General features: G+C 41.4%; 1 protein-coding gene and 1 pseudogene across 1 annotated transcript; both read right to left on the reverse strand.

Annotated features, from left to right (window-relative positions):
- Positions 1-718: 718 nt before the first annotated feature.
- Positions 719-1,597, reverse strand: LOC142842055 (spindlin-2-like). The gene is made up of 2 exons (XM_075959032.1): positions 1,052-1,597; positions 719-898 (listed from the first exon to the last, which is right to left on the reverse strand). Exons 1-2 carry the CDS (start codon positions 1,595-1,597, stop codon positions 719-721), a joined length of 726 nt encoding a protein of 241 aa, XP_075815147.1.
- Positions 1,598-16,987: 15,390 nt separating this feature from the next.
- On the reverse strand, positions 16,988-26,941 carry LOC142842057 (spindlin-2-like; annotated as a pseudogene).
- Positions 26,942-27,424: the final 483 nt, after the last annotated feature.

The following is a 27,424-nucleotide window of genomic DNA, read 5'->3' on the forward strand; positions in this document are numbered from 1 at the left end:
TGAACTGACAAGGGTTGGATGGCATGGATAAGACCTATGAGAGTTCAAGGCATACCGAATCCAGGCATGACAAAGTAGGTGGCAGACAGAATTCTGGCAAAACTAAGTAGGGAGCTTGATGTCCAACTTACTGGAGAAGAGCAACTGAGCGGAGACACTTTTCACTAAGCAACATGCTCCCGTGGAAATCAAACATCCTGTGACTTACAGCCAGTACGAATTAAACCATTCATCAAATGAAACCTAATTTTCTCTGATTTTGAGTATACATTTGTGTCCCTTCCTGATTAATCTACTCTTTATCCTCTTAAGTCCCAATACCTCATTCTGATATCTGTCACATCCTTCCATTTGACATGGATTTCCCTCAAGCTTTGTACCGCCCCGAGATCATACAACTTTTTGTCCTCTCTCCACTGCTTCATAGACAGCCATCTTGTCCTTTACCACACCACACATCCCCAGTCCTTTAATCTCCAAGGGGAAAAGACCATAAATCCTGCTTTGTTTTGAGGCATGTATTTCTGTGATGCCCCATCCACCAAACACAATCCATCATTGACCAAATAACACAACATGTTCACAAATTTTTATTTTTTGAGAAAGAATAATCCATTGGAAAAGATACCAGGATTCATAGAAGACCTGAGGTATCTCAGAAAAAACACATTCCCAAAGAGAGAATTAAGTCTGCCCCTCAAAATTTGAGAATTTCACTTTAACAGATCTTCACCAAATCATAGACATAGATATGGAAGTCATTATCAAACTTGATGAAACACACAGAAGGTTTGTTGGGAACTTGGCAAATAATTTTACCTATCTCTTGGGTTCCATCTTTTTTGTTGTACTGCACTCTTTTGCCCTCCAAGGAATCCCTGCCTAATTCCAAAGTCACCTCTAATGGAGGTCATTCAGGAGTGCCATGGAGGTTGCCTTCTATGGAATCATCATGATGGTGGTCAAGGTACAGGACCGGATCATTCTCGTTGACAATGTAGAAACAGGTCGTTATGGTCTGCACCTCATTTGGCACCACACCACTCCACACTTCCTTAGAGCCTGGCATGATGTGGAGGTTGCCTTCCAGGTAGTCATCCATGAGGTGGTAAATGTACAAGACCGGATCTTTCTTGTAGGTAATATAGAACCAGGTCTTCATGATTGGCACCTCTTCTAGGACCATCCCGTTCCAGTCATTCTTAGAGCCATTTGTGCCCATGAATGTATGTTTCACTGCTCTTCCAACTATGGTGTTTGAGAGATGAGTGTCTGTCACCTGAGGAAATGGCACATTATTAGGCAGGATCTTAAGTTTTAAAATCCTTTCATCACTATGAAGCTCCAAGCCATAGACACAATCAATCCCATCATATTTCAACAAATAGAGAGAGGGATATGTTGGCAGTTGATCTAGAATGATGGCTTTCCAATGGGTGACTGGTACATTGGCTTCCTTCCAGCCATGAGAAATTCTGCGGCCAACAATATTCTCCAGGGCCTCAAAAGGCTTACTAAGTTTTTGCTTCTGGAGCGATGGCCCATTCTTCTTCTGGAGAGGTGGCATGCAACTCATACTAAGAGGCATCTTCATCATGGTGGGAGACTTTCTGAGATAGGCCACAGCACTCCTGTTCCACTGTCTCTTGGCTCTGTTTCTGTGCTTGGGCTTCATAGCTGCCAATCTCTGCATAGGAAGAACTCTTCAGTTTAAATCAGACACAAAGTGGTTTCCTCCACCATAAGTGCCTGCAAGGATAAGAAGGTGAGGATGTGAGGTCAAGGCTCTTTTTAGGAATAACTTTGGAGCAGGTGAAAAAGGCAGGGCTGAATAGATTTGGATACCTAAATGTAATTTGTTCTTAAGAAATTAATAAGAAAATTATCAAACTCTTATCTACAGCTCAGTATATGTGTATCAGAGACATATTTCTGCTGCAAAATGCAATTGACCTCTACTGAGAAACCTACTTCCTGACTTACTACATCAATGAGAGAGGAAGCTATGCCTATACCTAAAGTGAGAAAGAAATATCTGAACAGATGGCAAAGAATTCAAAGAACAGCCACTCCTCTCTTTACCACTCAAGCTATTGGTTAGTTGGCTGATCTATAACCACCTGCCCAAGGTCATGGCACTCCAGTCCACTGGCTCTCTCTATTGTGTCTCCTGATCCAGATCCAGGTTGATTACATAAAGATATTCTGTGTCTTCATAAGAGAAGTGAGTACTGTGATTCAAACTGCCAAAAGAAAGACACATTAATCTGGCCAAACCCCCTTTAGAAATAATTATCTTGGGAGACGGGGAGCTCGGCAGTTCCTTGGCCTCCTGTCCTTGTTGGCCTCTCTGCAGGACCTCTATTCCCTGGGTACTGCCTCCTTCTTCCCGGCACACCCAGCTTCCATCCAGAACCTTCCCCACTTAGTCCCCACAGCCCTCTCCTGGCGCGTGGCATTGGGCGCCGGGTCCCAGTCTTCTGGGAGCCCAGGTGGGCTGCAGTTCCTTTGTTGCTGTGGCCTCCCTGCACCAAGCACGGTAGGCGCTTTGTTTGCAAGCTGCCCAACCAGCAGGGAAGCCTGATCTCTCGGCCCCAGGAGAACCAGCGTTGGGGTGAGTTTCTGGCCTGCAGTGCCAGCCGGAGCAGGGAGCTCGGCGATTCCTTGGCCTCCTGTCCTTCTTGGGCTCTCTGCAGGGCCTCTATTCCCTGGGTACTGCCTCTTTCTTCCCAGCCCACCCAGCTTCCGTCCAGAGCCCTCCCCACTTAGTCCCCCCCCCTCCTCTCTTGGCGCGTGGTATTGGGCGCTGGGTCCCAGTCCTTGGGGAGCCCGAGCAGGCTGCAGTTCCTTTGTTGCTGTGGCTTGCCTGCACCAAGCAGGGTAGGCGCTTTGTTTGCGAGCTGCCCAACCAGCAGGGAGGCCTGATCTCTTGGCCCCAGGAGAACCAGCTTTGGGGTGAGTTTCTGGCGCCAGCCGGAGACTTGGAGCTCGGCGGTTCCTTGGCCTCCTGTCCTTCTTGGGCTCTCTGCAGGGCCTCTATTCCCTGGGTACTGCCTCTTTCTTCCCGGCCCACCCAGCTTCCGTCCAGAGCCCTCCCCACTTAGGCCCCACCACCCTCTCTTGGCGCGTGGCAATGAACACTGGGTCCCAGTCCTCGGGGAGCCCGGGCGGGCTGCAGTTCCTTTGTTTCTGTGGCTTGCCTGCACCAAGCAGGGTAGGCGCTTTGTTTGCGAGCTGCCCAACCAGCAGGGAGGCCTGATCTCTTGGCCCCAGGAGAACCAGCGTTGGGGTGAGTTTCTGGCACCAGCCGGGGACTGGGAGCTCAGCGGTTCCTTGGCCTCCTGTCCTTCTTGGGCTCTCTGCAGGGCCTCAATTCCCTGGGTACTGCCTCTTTCTTCCTGGCCCACCCAGCTTCCGTCCAGAGCCCCGACCACTTCGGCCCCACCGCCCTCTTTCGGCGCGTGGCATAGCCCAGCCCAGCCTGTCTAGGCGCTAGGTCCCAGTCCTTGGGGCAACCAGGTGGGCTCCAGTTCCTTTGTTTCTGTGGCCTGCCTGCACCAAGCAGGGTAGGCGCTTTGTTTGCGAGCTGCCCAACCAGCACAGAGCCTGATCTCTCACCGCTAGACGAGCTAGTGTTGGGCACGAAGACCTGATCCCTTGGTGCCAAGGAGCCAACATTGGGGAGGCCGCGTTGGGTAGGCAAGGAGACCTGATCTGGTAAAAGAAGATCCATAAGGGAGCATTTGCAAGAAGAGGTGGGCAGACGCCAAGGCAAGAATTCGCCCAACAAACTGAAAAGCAACATGAAGCCACCAGAAACCAGCGACCTCACAACGGAAGGACATGAACACCTTCATCAAGAAGGAGAAAAGATTGACTTCATGAAAGTGATTGACGCCCTTAAACAGCATGTAAAAAACGCCCTTATAGAAATGGATGAGAAATATAACAGAAAGTTTGAAGAATTGACTAAATCAGTGAATGGAGAAAATAAAATTTTCCAGGATAAAAACAAATTCAAACAATATGCAGCCACAAATTCAGACTTACAGAAAGTAATAGAAAGAAAATCAATAACCAAGGAGTCCAACAATGACCACAATAACTCAGACATCTAGAGACCCTTCATCAACACAAACCAAAGAAGGGAAACACACAAACTCTATGACTAAAAAAAAAAATGACCGGAGTTAACAACCACTGGTCATTAATATCACTTAATGTCAATGGACTCAACTCACCTATAAAAAGGCACAGGCTAAGAGATTGGATAAGAAAACAGGATCCAACATTCTGCTGTTTACAAGAAACACACCTCAACCACAAAGACAGGCACCTACTCAGAGTAAAGGGTTGGGAAAAGGCCTATCAAGCAAATGGACCAAAGAAACAAGCAGGTGTGGCCATACTAATCTCTAACAAAGTTGACTTCAAACTTAAATCAATCAGAAGAGATGGAGAGGGGCATTTTATATTCATAACAAGAACAGTTCATCAGGATGAAGTCTCAATCCTGAATATCTATGCCCCTAATATAAAAGCACCCATGTACATAAAAGAAACATTGCTAAAATTCAAGGCAGCCATCAAACCGCACACACTAATAATAGGAGACTTCAACACTCCTCTCTCACCAATGGACAGGTCAATCAGACAGAAACCTAACAGAGAAATAAGAGAATTAATGGAAGTAATGAAGCAAATGGACTTAACAGACATCTATAGAACATTCCACCCAAATAGGAAAGAATACACCTTCTTCTCTGCAGCTCATGGAACCTTCTCGAAAATCGACCACATAGTCGGTAACAAAGCAAGCATCCACAGTTACAAAAAAATATTACTAACCACCTGTGTCTTATCAGATCACCAAGGATTAAAGTTAGAATTCAACAACAATGCTACCCCCGAAAGCCTACAAAGTCATGGATACTGAACAGCCAACTACTGAACCATACCTGGATTAAGGAAGAAATAAAGAAAGAATTTAAAGTCTTCCTGGAATTCAATGAAAATAAAGAAACAACATACTCAAACTTATGGGACACTATGAATGCAGTCCTAAGAGGAAAGTTCATAGCACTAAGTGCCCACTTAAAGAAAACAGAGAAAGCTCACATTGGAGACTTAACAGCCCACCTGAAAGCTCTAGAAAAAAAAGAAGCAGACTCACCTAGGAGGAGTAGGAGACTGGAAATAATCAAACTGAGGGCTGAAATCAATAAAATAGAAACACAGAGAAAAATCCAAAAAATCAATGAATCAAAAAGCTGGTTCCTGGAGAAAATCAACAAGATTGACAAAACCCTATCCAAACTAATCAAACGGCAGAGAGAGAATTTGCAAATTAATAAGATCAGAAATGAAAAGGGGGACATAACCACAGACACAGAGGAAATTCAGAGAATCATTAGATCTTACTACAGAAGCCTGTATGCCACAAAACTGGAAAATGTAAAGGAAATCGATACTTTCTTAGATAAATATCATTTACCAAAGTTAAATCAGTACCAGGTGAACAATCTAAATAGACCTGTTAGTTTTGAAGAATTAGAAGAGGTTATCAAAAAACTCCCTACCAAAAAAAAGCCCAGGACCAGATGGTTTCAATGCGGAATTCTACCAGAACTTCCAAGAAGACCTAATACCTATACTCCTTAATGTATTTCACAATATAGAAACAGAAGAGGCACTGCCAAATTCCTTTTATGAAGCTACAGTTACTCTGATACCAAAACTGCACAAAGACTCAACCAAGAAAGGGAATTATAGACCAATCTCACTCATGAACATCGATGCAAAAATCCTCAAAAATACTGCCAAACCGAATCCAAGAACACATTAGAAAAATTATCCATTATGATCTAGTAGGCTTCATTCCTGAGATGCAGGTTTGGTTCAACATATGAAAATCTATCAATGTAATCCATCATATAAATAAACTGAAAGAAAAAGACCATATGATCATCTCATTAGATGCTGAAAAAGCATTAGACAAAATTCAACATCCCTTATGATAAAAGTATTGGAGAGATTAGAGATACAAGGGTCATACCTAAATATAATAAAAGCTATATACAGCAAGCTGACAGCTAACATCAAATTAAATGGAGAGAAACTGAAAGCCATTCCGCTTAACTCAGGAACATGACAAGGCTGTCCACTCTCTCCATACCTCTTCAATATAGTGCTTGAATTCTAGCAATAGCAATAAGACAACATAATGGGATCAAGGGGATTCGAATTGGAAAGGAAGAAGTTAAACTTTCGTTATTTGCAGATGATATGATAGTGTACATAAGCGACCCCCAAAACTCCACCAAAGAACTTTTACTACTGATAAACAGCTTTAGTAATGTGGCAGGACACAAGATCAACTCCAAAAAATCAGTCGCCCTCTTATACACAAAGGATATGGAAGCAGAGAGGGAAATCAGAGAAGCTTCACCTTTCACGATAGCCACAATCAGCATAAAATATCTTGGGGTAACTCTAACCAAGGAAGTGAAAGATCTATTTGACAAGAACTTTAAGGCATTGAAGAAAGAAACTGAGGAGTATACCAGAAAATGGAAGAACCTCCCTTGCTTTTGGGTTGGGAGGATCAACATAGTAAAAATGGCAATTCTACCAAAGGCAATTTATAGATTCAATGCAATCCCCATTAAGGTCCCATCAAAATTCTTCACAGATCTTGAGAAGACAATAATCAACTTTATATGGAAAAACAAAAAACCCAGGATAGCCAAAACAATCCTATACAATAAAGGATTGTCTAGAGGCATTATCATCCCTGACTTCAAACTCTATTACAGAGCTACAGTGATGAAAACATTGTGGTACTGGTATAAAAACAGAGAAGTCGACCAATGGAATCATATAGAAGACCCGAATTTTAACCCACAAACTTATGAACACCTCATTTTTGATAAAGGAGGCAAAAGTATACAATGGAAGAAAGAAAACATCTTCAACAAATGGTGCTGGCATAACTGGACGTCAACTTGTAGAAGAATGAAAATAGACCCATATCTATCACCATGCACAAAACTCAAGTCAAAATGTATTAAAGACCTCACTATCAGTCAGAACACATTGAACCTGATAGAAGAGAAAGTGGGAAGTACCCTACATCAGATGGGCACAGGAGATCACTTCCTATGTGTAACCCCAACAGCTCAGACATTAAGAGCAACATTGAATAAATGGGACCTATTTAAACTGAGAAGCTTCTGTAAAGCAAAGGACACTGTCACCAAGATGAAAAGGCAACCTACTGACTGGGAGAAGATCTTCACCAACCCCACAACAGACAAAGGTCTGATCTCCAAAATATATAGAGAACTCAGGAAACTAGACTTTAAAATGCTAATTAACCCAATTAAAAAATGGGGCACTGAACTGAACAGAGAATTCTCAAAAGAAGAAGTTCAAATGGCCAAAAGACACTTAAGGTCATGCTCAACCTCCTTAGCGATCAGGGAAATGCAAATCAAAACAACTTTGAGATACCACCTTACACCTGTCAGAATGGCTAAAATAAAAAACTCCAATGATAGCCTTTGCTGGAGAAGCTGTGGAGGACGGTGTACCCTCATCCATTGCTGTTGGGAATGCAATCTTGTGCAACCACTTTGGAAATCAGTGTTTCGGTTTCTCAGGAAATTTGGGATCAACCTACCCCTGGACCCAACAATACCACTCCTGGGAATATACCCAAGAGATGCCCTATCATATGACAAGAGCATTTGTTCAACTATGTTCATAGCCGCATTATTTGTAATAGCCAGAAACTGGAAACAACCTAGATGCCCTTCAATGGAAGAATGCATGAAGAAAGTGTGGAATATCTACACATTAGAGTACTATGCTGCGGTAAAAAACAATGACTTCTCGAATTTTGCATGCAAATGGATGGAAATAGAAAACACTATCTTGAGTGAGGTAACCCAGACCCAAAAAGATGAAAATGGGATGGACTCACTCATAATTGGTTTCTAGCCATAAATAAGGGACACGGAGCCTACAATTGGCGATACTAAAGAAGCTAAGTAAGAAGGTGAACCAAAGGAAAAACATATAGCTATCCTCTGGGCTATGGGAAGTAGACAAAGCTGCCGGGGAGAAAATTGAGATCTTGTGGGTGGGGTGGGATGGGGGTAAAGGGAGAAGGGGAGAGAAATGGGAAGAGGGGAGGAAGGGGGGAACTTGGAGAAAAAGGAGGATTGGGATAAAGGAAGGTTGGATAGGGGATCACGGAAGCACAATTCTTAGTTAAGGGAGCCACCTTAGGGTTGGCAAGAGATTTGAACCTAGAATGGCTCCCAGGTGCCCAAGCAGAGGTCCCAAGTTAATTCCTTGGGCAGCTGGGGATAGGCAACCTGAAATGACTGACGAATATCTTGCATATCATCATAGAACCTTCATCTGGTGAAGGATGGAGATAGAGACAGAGACCCACACTGGAGCACTGGACTGAGCTCCAAAGGTCCCAAGGAGGAGCAGAAGGAGGGAGAACAAGAGCAAAGAAGTCGGGACCACGAGGGTTGCACCCACCCACTGAGACAGTGGAGCTGATCTATTGGGAGCTCACCAAGGCCAGCTGGACTGTGACTGAAAAAGCATGGGATAAAAACTGGACTCTCTGAAGATGGCGAACAATGAGAGCTGATGAGACGCCAAGGACAATGGCACTGGGTTTTGATCCTATGTAAGGTGCTGGCTTGGAGGGAGCCTAACCAGTTTGGATGTTCACCTTCCTAGATATGGACGGAGGGTGGAGGACCTAGGACTAACCACAGGTCAGGGAAACCTGACAGCGCATTGGACCTGAGAGGGAGGGGGAAAGGAGTGGGGGGAGGGGGAGAAGGGTGGGAGCAGGGGAGAAGGGTGGGAGGACGGGGAGGGAAATGGGAGGCTGGGAGGAGGTAGAAACTTGTTTTTCTCATTTTCTCAATAAAAAAAAAGAAATAATTATCTTTTAAAACACATATGGACAAAGAGGATCTTTGCCATTTAAGTGGACTGAGGAATTGGACATTTTTAGCAAAGATAGAATGGGGAGAATACCTGACATTAACCGTCCCCCAGCTATCAAATATAGGAGCTGTTAACGACATAAATTTTGGACCCAGAGCAGATTTGAAAGAAACCTTTCTTTGACTACAGAGGTCCTAGTTGCTTCCTAAACATATTTACCAAAAGAAAATATCTTGGCTCTCTAGATTCCAACTTCTGTAAATTCGGTTGAACAGTTGTGGAGCCCAAGAGCTGATCTGACCTCCTCAGCCACCGTGAAGATTGTAAGCCCACCTTCACAGAAGACTAGTGCTTCATGTGGAACAGAGTTGCCACCCCCAACCAAAGCTTTGTGACATCATCAAGGCTCTACTTATGTCATAAAACTCCTCCTAGCCAGGTTTCTTTCCTACTAACCCCCAGAAATATCCAGCATACAGGTCCTAAAATGCTGCTCATACAGCCCCATGAAGACCCAAAATAAAAACCCCAATCTTCTTCCCAATTACTGGAGTCATATTTTCCAAGTAACTCAACACTTTTATGTGTTTTTTTTTTTTTCTGTAAAATAATTTTTGGTCTGAGTCAACAACTCACATGAATGTTTTTTTTCCTAGCTCCATTGTCCTCATTGTTTATTTCTATTGATTTTTCCATTACTTCATAATAATAATTATCAAACTTTCCGCTTCTCTTCCTCCTCCCACATTCTTCTTGCTCCGCAAATAAATCTCTCCACTCAAACACCAGTCCAAATAGAGGGCAGGGTACTTTGAGCTGTGGGAAGTCCAAGCCCACCCTTCATCCATCCAGATTTAGCAAGGTAGGCATCCACAAAAAATATGATCACAAAAAGCCAGTGTATGATATGCAGACAAGTGCCAGTGCCATTATCTTTGGCTTCACCGTCTGCCCCAATTGTCAGCCACATTCAGAGCTTCCAGTTTGATCCCATGTTCTTTCATTCCCAGGTCACTGGATTAGTTGAAATCCCCTTAGTTCAGGCACAGTGTCTCATAGTGTGGACCAAGCCGTTATATTCCTGACATCCTTGCTCTTTTTCTCCATCCATCTGCTCTTCCACTGGAGCTTGGAAGCTCCATCTAGTTTTCTGATTTTGACCCTGACTTGATCTCCATCATTTGCCAAACAAAAGTTCCATGGTGGTTTTCAAGATAGTCAGTCATCAGTCTGACTATGGGACAAGGCACACATAGTTCCTAGGGACATGTCACAGTGCAGTCAACTTCTCCTCCCTGCTTAAGTACCTAGAGAGGGTCACCCTATGGCCTTCTGAGAACCACTCGAGAGATATTGATCTTGACATCCCGAGAATGGCCCCCTAAATTGAGATATCATCAGTGTATGTACATTAACTTGTGTGTGTGTTTGTGTGTATATTTAAATCACAATTACAAATGGATTGTAATATTGAAGTTTCTTCTCATCTTGAGAAGAATATTTGCTACAGAAACACTGTCACAGTAATAGTGAGTGTGTACACTGTCTCAGCAAGGAGAAATAAGTGGAGGAATCCCCCAGGAGTTAGGCTCAGTGTCCCAGGAATTACGCCCAAGGAAAGTCAATGAACTCAGTGATGGAAGATAAAACCCAGCCTAAATAAAACCCTAAATCATTTAGGTGGAACATGAGATACTCTTACAACAGTTACAAGAGGTCTAAAATGCCTGGACTAGAACATAAGGGGAACACAATGACGTGGAGCTGAGAGTGCATGGCAAAACTGATTGGATCTGGCAAAAATTATGTAAGCATACCAAGGAAACCACCAGTGGGACAAAAGCCTAAGAAATCTGTATGACAACATATCATGTTGAACATTCTGAGATTTATAGACAAAGTAAAGACTTAATTATGTCACTGTGACACAGGTGATGATTAACCAGTTCCATCGTAGAGTGACTCCCTGCTGTGTTTAAGATAACCTGTCAATTCTGTCTATTCAGTTACAAGGAAAATTGCATTAATTGCACAGATTAACTATCAGCATCATTTACTGCACAATCAAAGGCAAGGCAAAGAAATCATAGACATGTTGTTGAATGCTGATGATGTTATTGGGAGTTTGATGGGTTTTTTTTTTCTTAAAAAGGAATCATCAGTGACTCTCATGCATGAAGCAGATCCTTTCTCTGTGATGTTTCCTGAATAGCCACTGAGATACCAGCCCATTGAGTTGTGGTCTCTCACTCTTTTAAAAAGGAACTTCTACCTTCAGCTTGATCTCTTGCTTGAGCTTCCCTTCCGACTACTAGGCTCCTTTTCTGATCGTTCAGAGGGCTTTTGTCAGGGATTGTGATCTATAAGTTTTTCCCCTTTCAAGAACTAATCATTCTATTAATCACAATTCTAAACTGCTGTGGGAGTTTGTTTGTGACTTATGCCTTCATATGTGATACAAGCGACCTGTTTGTCTAGGGTCTTCTCTCTGTTCATGTGAGGAAGGCATGGCAGCAGGAGTAGATGGCTGCTCATTCTCTGTGAGGAAATCAGTAAACAGTGGGGACCAAGTACAAGGACGTCCTGAAATATTAAGTCTTGTCCTTTCAAGGCCCCAAAGCCTCCAGCTTGGTTCAGTGTCACGACAATCTCCAAAACCCTACCAGCATGAAGTATTCAGAACCAGAAGCCTGTGTGTGCCATATCACATAAATTCATCGTGAGTACACCAATCTGTTTTTTTTTAATTCTAAATTATTTTGTCCCATCAGAACGATCTGTATTACCAATTAACCAAAATTGCTGCATCTTTGGTGTCCTAGAATTGCTTTAAATTGTTGCTGGGACAGTCTTACAAACCTTCCTGTGCTGTTATGGGACCTTAAGGGGACAGCACTTATTTCAGAAATCAAAGGCAGTTGGGTTCAATCCTATGGTTAGCTGTTAGCTAGACACTGGAAGGATGGATTTGACTAAGAAAGGGAGACAGCATACATGGAGGCAGGTAACCTTTCCTTTGCAAAATGACCCATTTTGAGGCCTTACTTCAGGCTCTTCTCTTCTCCTAATCTTGGTTTTTTTATTAGTTTAGGAGAAGAATTAAAACTCCATTTACAGTATCTGTGAACCCGAATGAGTTAAGTATGTGTGACCAACTTGATGTCTGCCTGTCTGTCAACAGGGCCAGAGTTCAGGGGCATCTGATGCATAGCACAGGAATGTCAGCCATCAATCTCTGGTCCACCTAACTTTACAGCATTAGAGTTGTCATGGTTGCTCATCTGATCTTCCTCATATAATCTCCATCCACAGAGATGTCAGAAAATTCCTCCCCTGAGAGAGCAAGTTCTTTACAAATGAAAGATTATACAACAGAAGACACATGGGAGATTTATATGGGCAAGCTGTTGAAAAGATAGAGTGACTGAAGAAGGTCATTGATTAATTAAAGGAAGAATCTGCTTCCGCTGATAGGTTAGAACATAGGTAGGTGGAGTAAACAAAATAGAATGCCGGGAGAAGAGGTAGTCAGCTCAGAGAAGCCATGCTCCCCTCTCCCGGGCAGATGCCATAGCTCTGCTCTCTGAGGCAGATGTCGATGCAGCCAGCCACCATGTCAGACATGCTGAACTTTTCCAGGTAAGTGCACGTCGTTGTACTAGACTGATTATTAGAAATGGGTTAAAATACTGAATCTAATGGGCCAGCAGTTTTTAAAGAATACAGTTTTTGTGTATTAATTTCAGGCATAACCTTCATGTGGCCATGGTGCTGGGGACGAAACCTCCCTGCTCAAATAACTACAGAATGGCGTGCAGCCTTGTGGACAACTGAATCCACTGAAAGCCTGAGAAAGCTTGGGAAAGAGTAAAGCATGTTTTCTTGGTTGCAGCAATTTCATCGGTCTCCTCTGCTTGCTAGAAGAAAGCAAGGGCTCTCATCTAAAAGAGGCTTGCTGACTCAGCTTCAGCTGCAAAACCCTCCAGCCCTTAAGAGGTCCTGCCACAAAACATTTAAATGGTGTTGATAAAAGCCAACTGAATGCTTGTATGTTTTCAGAAGTAGCAGAAAAAAAAACTGTGTTGTTTTATAATGCCGGGTTTCTGGGCCATTTTGCCTGGGAAAACTCTGACTGTTTGAGGCAGGAGGGCCAGCAACAGAGAGAGGGCTTGAGTGTTGTCTGTTGTAGCTTCTTTGATGGCAAGGACCTTGAAACACTGTAGACTCATGGCACTGAATGCAGCTCTGTTCGATACCTGAGCCATAAGAATGGCAGCAAGCTAAGGAATGGGCTACATCTGGAGAGCAAAGCCACGGCTTTAGTCCTACTGAGATTGCTTTGTAAATGAAAGACTCACGTGCTCAGAAAAACAGAGAGAGAAATAGAGTAAAGAGAGATTCAAAGACAAAGAAAATTTTTAAATGATTTACAGTGTGTTAAAAATATATACAGGCTAAAATTTGAAGTTCTTAAGTTTAAAATAGGAAGAGAGTTGTTGGGTGTGGTAGTACACACCTGTAAACCCAACACTTGGGAGACAGAGGGAGATTGACCGCTGTACCTTTAAGGTGAGGTAGCACTTGCCTTTAATTCCAGTGCCTAGAAGGCAGAGACAAACAGATCTTTGTGAGTTCAATGTGTAGTAGCATACACCTTTAATCCCAATGCCTGAAAGGCAGAGAGAGGCAGATCTCTGATACTTCAAGAACAGACAGGTATACAGAGTTATTCCAGATCAAAGATAGAGAGAACTTGTCTCAAAAGGCAAAAAATAAAAAGGGAAAATAAACAAAATAGAGGTTAAATTGAAGTGCACAAAGATGGAAAATTCACAGCGAATTTTGATACTGTATGCTATTATGCTCTGTTTGAATCGTTTGAATTTCGAGGCAGGAGCAATAGCTGCTAAAAGATGTTTCTTTATAAAAGCTGCTGAAATAATCCAACATAGATATTCTGAAAATGCCTTGACATTGAAATTTGGATCTAAGGACATGATGCTTTGGAAAGGAGTTTCTATTTTGTTTTCACAGAGGGTGATAGTCTGTGGATGCCTCTATCCTAATATGGTAGGATGGACCACGCCCTTCTTAAAGGTTGCTGTGAACACCTTTAAAAAATTGCTTCGCTCAACTGCCAACTGAGATAAAACATTAATGATGCCACCATTAAGCAGGAAGCATTTTGGAGGAAAAAACTGCACCCGCGTTCCCAAATATGGCTTATAAACGTTCTTTTACATTTAAAGTGGGATGTGATATAGATATGAATATTTGCATTAGTATAGATTTTTCTTTAGTGATAGAGATTTTAGGTCAATTTTGTTATATGTATATGCATTTCTGATCTTAATTAAGGTATTGTGCTTGTGTAGTTCATTTAAAAATGTAATGTATATAGGTTATTAATGGATAATCATTAATAATAGTCAAGTTTGTAGTCATGTTAGTTATATTTTCTAGCTACATAGATATATATTTCAGATAGATAGGCATTATTCATATCTCTCTAGACTACAAAATAGGCTATTTAATGTTTTAGTACCTTAGGGTTTTTCATGACAATGAGACACTCTACTCTTGGCAGCACATATCTACTCCAAGAAGAAAATGGGCATCAAAGAGGATCCTTATGGAATTTGATAGCCATTTGGCGAAGACACTGCTCTTGCCTGGACGGTTGCATAAAGTGTACACAGAGAACACTAAGAGAGAGGACTACTGAACTTGCCTAAAGGTGAGATGATCTTTTGGTGTTCCTGATTCAGGAGTGAGTCAGCAAAACATTCTTCAAGACAAGCAGATAGTGACTCCCTTTGAAATTTCCTGCTTCATGGAAATGTCTGCTGGAAACTATGGGCCTGTAGGCTGAAGATGGATACCCCATCGGTACAGAGGAACTTTGGGTGACTTTCCAGGCAGCGAGATGTCTCTGTTATTTATAGAGTTTGAAAATGGCTTACTTTTTGTTTGCTTAGGTAATGTTGTATTCTTCTGGAGTGTTTGATGGAGTTGAAGAATAGATAGATAGTTACAGTTTTCCATTGTTATGATAAAAGATAAAATAGATATAAATATTGTCACTGTAATTCTTGCTTGATAACTGTTTTGTTATATGTAATTTTGCTAAGTTAAAGTTAAAGATTCTGTTCTTGTTTAAACAGAAATAGGAGTAATGATGGAGTATAGGTCATTGGTTAATTAAATAAAGAAACTGTTTGGCCGTAAGGTTAGAACATAGGTTGGTAGAATAAACATAACAGAATGCTGGGAGGAATAGGAAGTGAGCTGGGAGATGCCATGCACCCCTCCCATGGGCAGACATGGTATCTCTGCACTCTGAGGCAGACGGCGATACAGCCAGCCACCAGGTCAGACATGCTAAATCTTTCCTGATTAGCGCACCTCATGCTGCAGCATACATTATTGGAAATGGGTTAAGAGGCTGAAAATAATGGGCCAGGCAGTGTTTAAAAGAATAGTTTTTGTGTTGTTATTTCGGAGCATAACCTTACAAGGAGGCCCCATGGGGACGCAGCCCCGCTGCTCAAATTTCTACAATCAAAAGGAAAATGAGAGAAGGGAAGGATGAAGAGAAAGAGAGACAAGGAAGATTGGAAGAATTCAATCATTCATTGTAAAAATGAGTGAACCAATGAATGAGGAGACCTAGTAGGATAAAATGTGCTGCATTCCCTCAGAGAGTCAGGCCAAATTAAGGATTGACAAGGTTTTCCACTAAGGAGGTGGTTTATTCCATTTTACTTTCTTTGTGCTCCAGGCCCACCCACGAGAGTGAAGATGAGGCCAGGGAGAAGAAGAGGAGAGGGTGTACCAGAATTCCCTGATACAATTTCTCAACCAAATTGTAGCCAAATCACCTGACCTGGGACAGCTGATCTACATGCTGGACCCTAACTCCCAGTTTGACAACTCTAACATTTTAACCAAGTTTGTGAAGATGAAGGAACCAAAAATCGCCCCGTTACAGAATGGCAGATTCCTTACAGGATTGGGTCAGACATCAGTACCATACTGGTATTTGGGGGTTTGATGGGTTTGTGGGGTCTTTGCCACACTCCACCTAGCATCATGGATTCCCTACTTTACTGATTATATGGAGCTCGGTGCATTCATCATATGTGTGCATGTCACACACTAGTGGGCATCATATGTACATGTTTATCCTGTGTGTGGGTGAGTGTGTTCATGAGTTTTATAGCCCAAGTACTACAGAACATGATCAATGAAAGGGAACACTGTTTTCCAGTTATGGCAGGTCAATTATTTAAATGAACTGACAAGGGTGGATTGGAATTGATAAGACCTATGAGAGTTCAAGGCATACCGAATCCAGGCATGACAAAGGTGGCAGACAGAATTCTGGCAAAACTAAGTAGGGAGCTTGATTTCCAACTCACTGCAGAAGAGCTACTGGGCGGAGACACTTTTCACTAAGCAACATGCTCCAGTGGAGATCAAACATCCTGTGACTTACAGCCAGTACGAATTAAACCATTCATCAAATGAAACCTAATTTTCTCTGATTTTGAGTATACATTTGTGTCCCTTCCTGATTAATCTACTCTTTATCCTCTTAAGTCCCAATACCTCACGCTCATTTTTGTCACATCTTTCCATTTGACATGGTTTTCCCTCAAGCTTTATACCACCTCGAGATCATACAACATTTTGTCCCCTCTCCACAGCTTCCTAGACAGCCATCTTGTCCTTTACCACACCACACATCCAAAGTCCTTTACTCTCCAAGGGGAAAAGACCATAAATCCTGCTTTGTTTTGAGGCATGTATTTCTGTGATGCCCCATCCACCAAACACAATCCATCATTGATCAAATAACACAACATGTTCACAAATTTTTATTTTTTGAGAAAGAATAATCCATTGGAAAAGATACCAGGATTCATTGAAGACCTGAGGTATCTCAGAAAAAACACATTCCCAAAGAGAGAATTAAGTCTGCCCCTCAAAATTTGAGAATTTCACTTTAACAGATCTTCACCAAATCATAGATATAGATATGGAAGTCATTATCAAACTTGATGAAATACACAGAAGGTTTCTGTGAACTTGGCAAATAATTTTACCTATCTCTTGGGTTCCATCTTTTTTGTTGTACTGCACTCTTTTGCCCACCAAGGAATCCCTGCCTAATTCCAAAGTCACCTCTACTGGAGGACATTCAGGCGTGATGTGAAGGTTGCCTTCAATGGAATCATCATGATGGTGGTAAAGGTACAGGACCCGACCATTCTTGTTGACAATGTAGAAACAGGTCGTTATGGTCTGCACCTCATCTGGGACCACGTCACTCCACTCTTCCTTAGAGCCTGGCATGATGTGGAGTTTGCCTTCCAGGTAGTCATCCAGGAGGTGGTAAATATACAATACCGGATCTTTCTCTTAGGTAATATAGAACCAGGTCTTCATGATTGGCACCTCTTGTAGGACCATCCCGTTCCAGTCATTCTTAGAGCCATTTGTGCCCATGAATGTATGTATCACTGCTCTGCCAACTATGGTGTTTGAGAGACGAGTTTCTGTCACCTGAGGAAATGGCACATTTCCTAATAAGGCAAGATCTTAAGGTTTAAAATCCTTCATCACTATGAAGCTCCAAGCCATAGACACAATCAATCCCATCATATTTCAACAAAGAGAGAGGGATATTTTGGCAGTTGATCTAGAATGATGGCTTTCCAATGGGTGACGGGTTCATTGGCTTCCTTCCAGCCATGAGAAATTCTGCGGCCAACAATATTCTCCAGGGCCTCAAAAGGCTTACTAAGTTTTTGCTTCTGGAGCGATGGCCCATTCTTCTTCTGGAGAGGTGGCATGCAACTCATACTAAGAGGCATCTTCATCATGGTGGGAGACTTACTGAGGTAGGCCACAGCACTCCTGTTCCACTGTCTCTTGTCTCTGTCTGTGCTTTTGCTTCATAGCTGCCAATCTCTGCATAGCAAGAACTCTTTAGTTTATATCAGACACAAAGTGGTTTCCTCCACCATAAGTGCCTGCAAGGATAAGAAGGTGAGGATGTGAGGTCAAGGCTCTTTTTAGGAATAAATTTGGAGCAGGTGAAAAAGGCATGGGTTAATAGATTTGGATACCTAAATGTAATTTGTACTTAAGAAATTAATAGGAAAATTATCAAACTCTTGTCTACAGCTCAGTATATGTGTATCAGAGACATATTCCTGCTGCAAAATGCAATTGACCTCTACTGAGAAACCTACTTCCTGACTTACTACATCAATGAGAGAGGAAGCTATGCCTATACCTAAAGTGAGAAAGAAATATCTGAACAGATGGCAAAGAATTCAAAGAACAGCCACTCCACTCCTTACCACTCAAGCTATTGGTTAGTTGGCTGATCTATAACAACCTGCCCAAGGTCATGGCACTCCAGTCCACTGGCTCTCTCTATTGTGTCTCCTGATCCAGATCCAGGTTGATTACATAAAGATATTCTGTGTCTTCATTAGAGAAGTGAGTACTGTGAGTCAAACTGCCAAAAGAAAGACACGTTAATCTGGGCAACAGCACCTACTAGAAATAATTATCTTTTAAAACACATATGGACAAAGAGGATCTTTGCCATTTAAGTGGACTGAGGAATTGGACATTTTTAGCAAAGATAGAGTGGGGAGAATACCTGACATTAACCGTCCCCCAGCTATCAAATATAGGAGCTGTTAACGACATAAATTTTGGACCCAGAACAGATTTGAAAGAAACCTTTCTTTGACTACAGAGGTCCTAGTTGCTTCCTAAACATATTTACCAAAAGAAAATATCTTGGCTCTCTAGATTCCAACTTCTGGAAATGTTCAGCTGCCTAATTCGGTTGAACAGTTGTGGAGCCCAAGAGCTGATCTGACCTCCTCAGCCACCGTGAAGATAGTAAGCCCACCTTCACAGAAGACTAGTGCTTCATGTGGAACAGAGTTGCCACCCCCAACCAAAGCCCTGTGACATCATCAAGGCTCTACTAATGTCATAAAACTCCTCCTAGCCAGGTTTCTTCCCTACTAACCCCCAGAAATATCCAGCATACAGGTCCTAAAATGCTGCTCATATAGCCCCATGAAGACCCAAAATAAAAACACCAATCTTCTTCCCCATTACTTGAGTCATATTTTCCAATTATCTCAACCCCTTTATGTGTTTTTTTTTCTGTAAAATAATTTTTGGTCTGAGTTAACAACTCACATGAATGTTTTTTTTTCTAGCTTCAATGTCCTCATTGGTTATTTTCTATTGATTTTTCCATTACCTAATAATAAAAAATATCAAACTTTCCACTTCTCTTCTTCCTCCCACTTTCTTCTTGCTCCGCAAATAAACCTCTCCACTCAAGCACCAGTCCAAATAGAGGGCAGGGTACTTTGAGCTGTGGGAAGTCCAAGCCCACCCTTCATCCATCCAGATTTAGCAAGGTATGCATCCACAAAAAATATGATCACAAAAAGCCAGTGTATGATATGCAGACAAATGCCAGTGCCATTATCTTTGGCTTCTCCATATGCCCCAATTGTCAGCCACATTCAGAGCTTCCAGTTTGATCCCATGTTCTTTCATTCCCAGGTCACTAGATTAGTTGAAATCCCCTTAGTTCAGGCACAGTGTCTCATAGTTTGGACCAATCCCTTATATTCCTGACATCCTTGCTCTTTTTCTCCATCCATCTGCTCTTCCACTGGAGCTTGGAAGCTCCATCTAGTTTTCTGATTTTGACCCTGACTTGATCTCCATCATTTGCCAAACAAAAGTTCCATGGTGGTTTTCAAGATAGTCATTTTCAAGTGTAGTTCATTTAAAAATGTAATGAATATAGGTTATTAATGGATAATCATTAATAATAGTCAAGTTTGTAATCATGTTAGTTAGATTTTCTAGCTACATATATATATATATATATATATATATATATATATATATATATATATATATATATATAAATCAGTTATATAGGCATTCTTCATATCTTTCTAGACTACAAAATAGGCTATTTAATGTTTTCCATCATTGACCAAATAACACAACATGTTAACAAATTTTTATTTTTGGAGAAAGAATATTCCATTGGAAAAGATAGCATGATTAATAGAAACCCTGATGTATCTCAGAAAAAAAAAAAACACATTCCCAAAGAAAGATTTATGTCTGCTTCAAAATTTTAGAATTTCACTTTAACAGATCTTCACGAAATCGTAGACATAGATATGGAAGTCTTTATCAAACTTGATGAAATACACAGAAGGTTTCTGTGAACTTGGCAAATAATTTTACCTATCTCTTGGGTTCCATCTTTTTTGTTGTACTGCACTCTTTTGCCCTCCAAGGAATCCCTGCCTAATTCCAAAGTCACCTCTACTGGAGGACATTCAGGTGTGATATGGAGGTTGCCTTCAATGGAATCTTCATGATGGTGGTAAAGGTACAGGACCGGATCATTCTCGTTGACAATGTAGAAACAGGTAGTTATGGTCTGCATCTCATCTGAGAACATGCCACTCCACTCTTCCTTATAACCTGACATGATGTGGAGGTTGCCTTCCAGGTAGTCATCCAGGAGGTGGTGAATGTATAAGATCGGATCTTTCTTTTAGTTAATATAGAACCAGGTCTTCATAATTGGCACCTCTTCTAGGACCATCCCGTTCCAGTCATTCTTAGAGCCATTTTTTCCCATGAATGTATGTTTCACTGCTCTGCCAACTATGGTGTTTGAGAGGTGAGTGTCTTTTCACCTGAGGAAATGGCACATTATTAGGCAGGATCTTTTTTTTTTTTTGATAAAATGAGAATAAAAAAAAAACAAATTTACACCTCCTCCCAGGCTCCCATTTTCCTCCCCCTCCTCCTACGATTGTCCCCCTTCTCCCACTCTTCTTCCCCTACTCCCACCCTTCTCCCTCTCCTCCCAATCCTCTTCCCCTCCCTCTCCATTCCAAAGAGCAGTCAGGGTTCCCTGCCCTGTGTTAAGTCCTAGGTCCTCCACCCTCCGTCCATATCTAGAAAGGTGAACATCCAAACTGGCTAGGCTCCCTCCAATCCAGCACATTAAATAGGATCAAAACCCTGTGCCATTGTCCTTGGCGTCTCATCAGCCCTCGTTGTTCGCCATGTTCAGAGAGTCCAGTTTTATCCCAAGCTTTTTCGTTAGGAGTCCAGCTGGCCTTTGTGATCTCCCAGTAGATCATCTCCACTGTCTCCGTGGGTGGGTGCACCCCTCGTGGTCCCAACTTCTTTGCTCATGTTCTCCTTCCTTCTGCTCCTCATTGGGACCTTGGGAGCTCAGTCCAGTGCTCCAGTGTGGGTCTCTTTCTCCATCTCCATCCATCACCAGGTGAAGGTTCTATGGTGATACGTAAGATATTCATCATTATTGCTCTAGGATAGGGTCATTTCAGGTTCCCTATCCTCAGCTGCCCAAGGAATTAACTGGGGACTTCACCTTGGGCACCTGAGAGCCCCGCTAGTGTCAAGTCTCTTGCACAACCTAAAGTGGCTCCCTTAACTAATAATTGTGGTTCCCTGCTCAACTATCCAACCTTCCTTTATCCCAATCCTCCTGTTTCCACAAGTCCCCCCTTCCTTCCCTTCTACCTTTTCTCTCCCCATCTCCCCTTACCCCCATCCCAACCCACCCCCAAAATCCCAATTTTATCCCTGGCAATTTTGTCTACTTCCCTTAGCCAAGAGGATAACTATATGTTTTTCCTTGGGTTCACCTTCTTACTTAGCTTCTTAAGGTTCACCTATTGTAGACTCCGTGACCCCTATTTATGGCTAGAAACCAATTATGAGTGAGTACATCCCATGTTCATCTTTTTGGGTCTGGGATACCTCACTCAGGATAGTGTTTGCTATTTACATCCATTTGCATGCAAAATTTGAGAAGTCATTGTATTTACCACAGCCTAGTACACTAGTGTGTATATATTCCATACTTTCTTCATCCATTATTCCATTGAAGGGCATCTAGGTTATTTCCAGGTTCTGTATATTACAAATAATATTTCTATGAACATAGTTAACAATTGCTTTTGTCAAATGATAGAGCATCTCTTGGTTAAAATCCCAAGAGTTGTATTGCTGGGTCTAGGGGTACATTGATCCCGAATTTCCTGAGAAACCGAAACACTGACTTCCACAGTGGTTGCACAAGATTGCATTCCCAACAGCAATGGATGAGGGTACCCCTTCCTCCACAGCCTCTCCAGCAAAGGCTATGCTTGGTGTTTTTGACTTTAGCCATTCTGACAGGTGTAAGATGGTATCTCAAAGTTGTTTTGATTTGCATTTCCCTGATTGCTAAGGAAGTTGAGCATGACCTTAAGTGTCTTTTGACATTTGAACTCCTTCTGTTGAGAATTCTCTGTTCAGTTAAGTGCCCCATTTTTTAATTGGGTTAAATAGCATTTTAAAGTCTAGATTCTTGAGTTTCTATATATTTTGGATTTGAGACCTTTGTCTGTTGCGGGGTTGGTGAAGATCTTCTCCCTGTCAGTAGGTAGCCTTTGTGTCTTAATGACAGTGTCCTTTGCTTTACAGAAGCTTCTCAGTTTTAGTAGGTCCCGTTTATTCAATGTTGCCCTTAATGTCTGTGCTACTGGGCTTATACCTAAGAAGCGATCACCTGTGCCCATCTGTTGTAGGGTATTTCCCAATTTCTCTTCTAATCACTTCAGTGGTTTTTTAGGCTGATATTGAGGTCTGTAATCCATTTGGACTTGAGTTTTGTGCACGGTGATAGATATGGGTCTATATTCATTCTTCTACAGGTTGACATCCAGTTGTGCCAGCACCATTTGTTGAAGATGCTTTCTTTCTTCCATTGTATACTTTTAGCTCCTTTGTCGAAAAAAAGGTGTTCATTGGTTTGTTGGATAAAATCCGGGTCTTCTATATGATTCCTTTTGTCGACTTCTCTGTTTCTATGCCAGTACCACCCTGTTTTCATTACTGTAGCTCTGTAATAGAGTTTGAAGTCAGGGATGATAATGCCTCCAGAAGATCCTTTATTATCTAGGATTGTTTTGGCTATCCTGGGTTTATTTTTTCATACAAAATTGATTATTGTCCTCTCCAGATCTGTGAAGAATTTTGATGGGATCTTGATGGGAATTGCATTGAATCTATAAATTGCCTTTGGTAGAACTGCCATTTTTACTATGTTGATCCTCCCAATCCAAGAGCAAGGGATGTCCATCCATTTTTTGGTATTCTCTTCAATTTCTTTCTTCAATGCCTTAAAGTTCTTGTCAAATAGATCTTTCACTTCCTTGGTTAGATTTACCCCAATATATTTTATGCTGTTTGTGGCTATCATGAATGGAGAAGCTTCTCTGATTTCCCTCTTGCTTCCATATCATTTGTGTATAAGAGGGTGACTGATTTTTTGGAGTGGATCTTGTATCCTGCCACATTACTAAAGCTGTTTATCAGTAGTAAAAGTTCTTTGGTGGAGTTTTGGGGGTCGCTTACACTATCATATCATCTGCAAATAACGAAAGTTTAACTTCTTCCTTTCCAATTCGAATCCCCTTGATCCCATTATGTTGTCTTATTGCTATTGCTAGAATTCAAGCACTATATTGAAGAGGTATGGAGAGAGTGGACAGCCTTGTCATGTTCCTGAGTTAAGCGGAATGGCTTTCAGTTTCTCTCCATTTAATTTGATGTTAGCTGTCAGCTTGCTGTATATAGCCTTTATTATATTTAGGTATGACCCTTTTAACCCTAATCTCTCCAAGACTTTTAACATAAATGGATGTTGAATTTTGTCTAATGCTTTTTCAGCATCTAAGGAAATGATCATATGTTTTTTTTTTCTTTCAGTTTATTTATATGCTGGATTACATTGATAGATTTTCATATGTTGAACCAGCCCTGCATCTCAGGAATGAAGACTACTAGATCATAATGGATAATTTTTCTAATGTGTTCTTGGATTCGGTTTGCCGGAAGTTTGATGAGGATTTTTGCGTCGATATTCATGAGTGATATTGGCCTGTAATTCTCTTTCCTGTTTGAGTCTTTGTGTGGTTTTGGTATCAGAGTAACTGTAGCTTCATAAAAGGAATTTGGTAATGACTCTTCTGTTTCTATATTGTGGAATACATTGAGGAGTATAGGTATTAGGTCTTCTTGGAAGTTCTGGTAGAATTCCGCATGGAAACCATCTGGCCCTGGGCTTTTTTTGGTAGGGAGGTTTTTGATAACAGCTTCAAATTCTTCGCGAATGACAGGTCTGTTTAGATTGTTTACCTGGTCCTGGTTTAATTTCGTAAATGGTATTTATCTAAAAACGTGTCCAATTCTTTTACATTTTCCAGGTTTGTGGCATACAGGCTTTTGTAGTAAGATCTAATGACTCTCCAAATTTTCTCTGTGTTTGTGGTTATGTCCTGTTTTTCATTTCTGATCTTATTAATTTGCAAATTTTCTCTCTGCCGTTTGACTAGTTTGGATAGGGGTTTGTCAATCTTGTTGATTTTCTCCAGGAACCAGATTTTTGATTCATTGATTCTTTGGATTATTTTCTGTGTTTCTATTTTGTTGACTTAGCCCTCAGTTTGATTATTTCCAGTCTTCTACTCGTCCTAGGTGAGTCTGCTTCTTTTTTTTCTAGAGCTTTCACTTGGGCTTATAAGTCTCCAATATGTGCTTTCTCTGTTTTCTTTAAGTGGGCCCTTAGTGCTATGAACTTTTCTTAGGACTGATTTCATAGTGTCCCATAAGTTCGAGAATGTTGTTTCTTTATTTTCATTGTATTCAAGGAAGACTTTAATTTCTTTCTTTATTTCTTTCTTCATCCAGGTATGGTTCAGTAGTTGACTGTTCAGTTTCCATGAGTTTGTAGATTTTCTTGGGGTGGGAATATTGTTGAATTCTAACTTTAATCCATGGTGATCTGTTAAGACAGAGGTGGTTAGTAATATTTTTTTGTAACTGTGTGAGTTAGCTTTGTTACCTAGTATGTGGTCAATTTTCGAGAAGGTTCCATGAGCTGCAGAGAAGAAGGTCTATTCTTTCCTCTTTGGGTAGAATTCTTAATTTTCAAAGGGGAAATTAAAAGACCTGTCATCAGCCCAAGGGTTGTTTAAAACTGCTCTGTCTATTTCATGCCTCTAGTAAATTTTCTATCTGCCTCAAGGACACAATGGCTTTTCAGTTCTATACTCCAACATACTGGGAGTTTTCTCTATATTCCCAAAATAAGTCAGAACTGTACACATCTTCTAGACGCATCTAGAATCTTCACCAAGTGTCCAAACTTTTCTAAAACTTTCCCGACCTTCCCAAGGGACTCTGGGACCTACGCCACCTCACCAGGTACTCTGGAACATTCCCCACATGATGAGTTGTGGTAGAAAATTTCTGTATCCACAAAAGTGACTCTAGGATAAACAACATATTAGAAGGCATATGAAGGATGTTCATTATCTCTCCAAAGTAATTTTGATTGTCTATATCAGGATAAGAGTCTCTAGGACATTGATCATTTGTCCAAGGGTCTGCAGAATCATCCAGATCTTCTCACAAAGTGCAAGACACTTCTAATAATGAAGGGTTTGTAACAAAGTTCCCATCTGTCCCACAAGAAACACATATTTCCTGCCCAGGGAATATTAAATATATTTCACCTTCTCAAGTTATTCTAGAAACATCTTCTTCTCTCCAGAAAGTAGAAGGTTCTTTAGATGTGCATGGTATTCAGCAACTTCAACCTGATTCACAGAGTAGTTGGGAAATTCCCAATGGATTCCAAAGTCATCAGAAATTTTAATATCTCGCCTAATGATTTTTAAATATTCAGAGTCTTCATCTGTGAGTCTAGAAACTTTGACACCTCTCCCAGTAAATCTGGGACATTCAATATCTGCACAAAGTGCTCTGTTCCTTTCTGTTTCTGACTAATAAATTCAGGAATCATCATCTCTCCAAAAATCTGTTCAATTTTCTCCATCTTCTAAATGTTCACTGAGACCTAACCCATCTGTACTAGTGATCTCCCAATATTTATTATCAGCTCAATTGTACTCAAAATTGTCTAGAGCTGCCAAAGGGATTCTCAGATTATCACCACTTCAGTAAGGGTGTTTAGGAGATTCATGATCCATGCAAAGGGCTCTTGGAACTTCCATATCAGCACAATCATTTGGAGGACATTCAAATCCTGAAAAAGAACCTCTAGAAATGTTCATATCTTCTCAACAGGACCTGGAACCTTCTTTAGCCCAAGAGGCTGTTTTACATCCATCATCTATTCCACAAGATTGTGGACTTTCTCAATCTTCACAAGATCCTGTAGGAAGATCAATTTCTACACAAGGTGCTCTCCAAAAGTCTGTAGTAACAGCACCATTATTAGCTCAAAGTGTTCGAGAAATCCAAGCTTCTTTGGAGTGGCCTCTGAGTTCTTCCCAATATTGCTTAAGAGACAACATATCCTTTGCCATGTTATATCGAGATTTGTAGTATTTTGAAATCTCTCTCAAGGTCTATAGACACTCTGACATCTATTTTAGAGACAATGAGATTTTCAACAATTGCCAAGGGTGTACATGCCTCTATAACTGAACAAGAGACATTGAGATAACCAACAATTACCTATAGAGCTCTGGGATTTTCTCCATCTAACCAACACTTTGTGAATACTGCCTCATCTCAAATGGGGCCTTAAAGAATTTCATTAATGGGCAACGATTTAAAACAAATATGTTCATGCAAACAGGTGACTTTATGAAACCACTGAAGCAAAACTCTCCAGTAAATGGATTGTCTGCACAAGGGGCTCTAGGAATGTCCATATCAGCAAAAGAATCTCTTTGACACTCACCAAATTTTCATGGTTCTTCAGATACTTCCCTGTCACTTGAAGAGGCATCAGGCCCTTGTTTGGAACAATGGCATCAAGGACAGTCATTATCATTATCTGATCTAGGAAATCTTGGACTATCAGAATATTCAATAGGCCATGAGAAACGTCACCATCTACTCATAGCACTTTAGAAAAGGCTTCTTCTACCCAAAGACATTTATACACCCCTCAGCACCTGTCCAAAATGCTGTAGCACATATTTTTCTTTCAGTACAGAGTCTAAAACGGGCCCCCGTTGTGCCAGAGACATCAGAACTTTGGCATCTTCCAAGAAGCTTGTAATATATCAGACTCTTACCTAGGAATTTTAAAAACTTTTCCCTCTACCCTAGAAAGTCTCAAAATTTCATCTCTGGCTAAAGTACTATAGGACCATCTGCACCTGCAAAAGAAATTATTGGACCATCAGTATCTTTGGATGAATCTGGGACCTCCTCCACCGGACAAAGATTTTCTAAGACCCACTCTACCTGCATCTGGGACTTGGTCATTATCCCCTTCAGCACAACATTGTCAGGAAATATCTCA

Source organism: Microtus pennsylvanicus, chromosome Y (genome assembly GCF_037038515.1).
Source record: "Microtus pennsylvanicus isolate mMicPen1 chromosome Y, mMicPen1.hap1, whole genome shotgun sequence".
In the NCBI taxonomy this organism is placed as follows: Eukaryota; Metazoa; Chordata; class Mammalia; order Rodentia; family Cricetidae; genus Microtus; species Microtus pennsylvanicus.

What these genes read in the sequence shown, in the direction of transcription:
- LOC142842055 (XM_075959032.1), bottom strand. Translation starts at nt 1,597, where the DNA reads ATGATGAAGATGCCTCTTAGTATGAGTTGCATGCCACCTCTCCAGAAG. An exon ending in TCATGCCAGGCTCTAAGGAA is followed by an intron (nt 899 to 1,051) that starts GTGTGGAGTGGT and finishes CCTCCATTAGAG; the next exon opens with GTGACTTTGGAATTAGGCAG.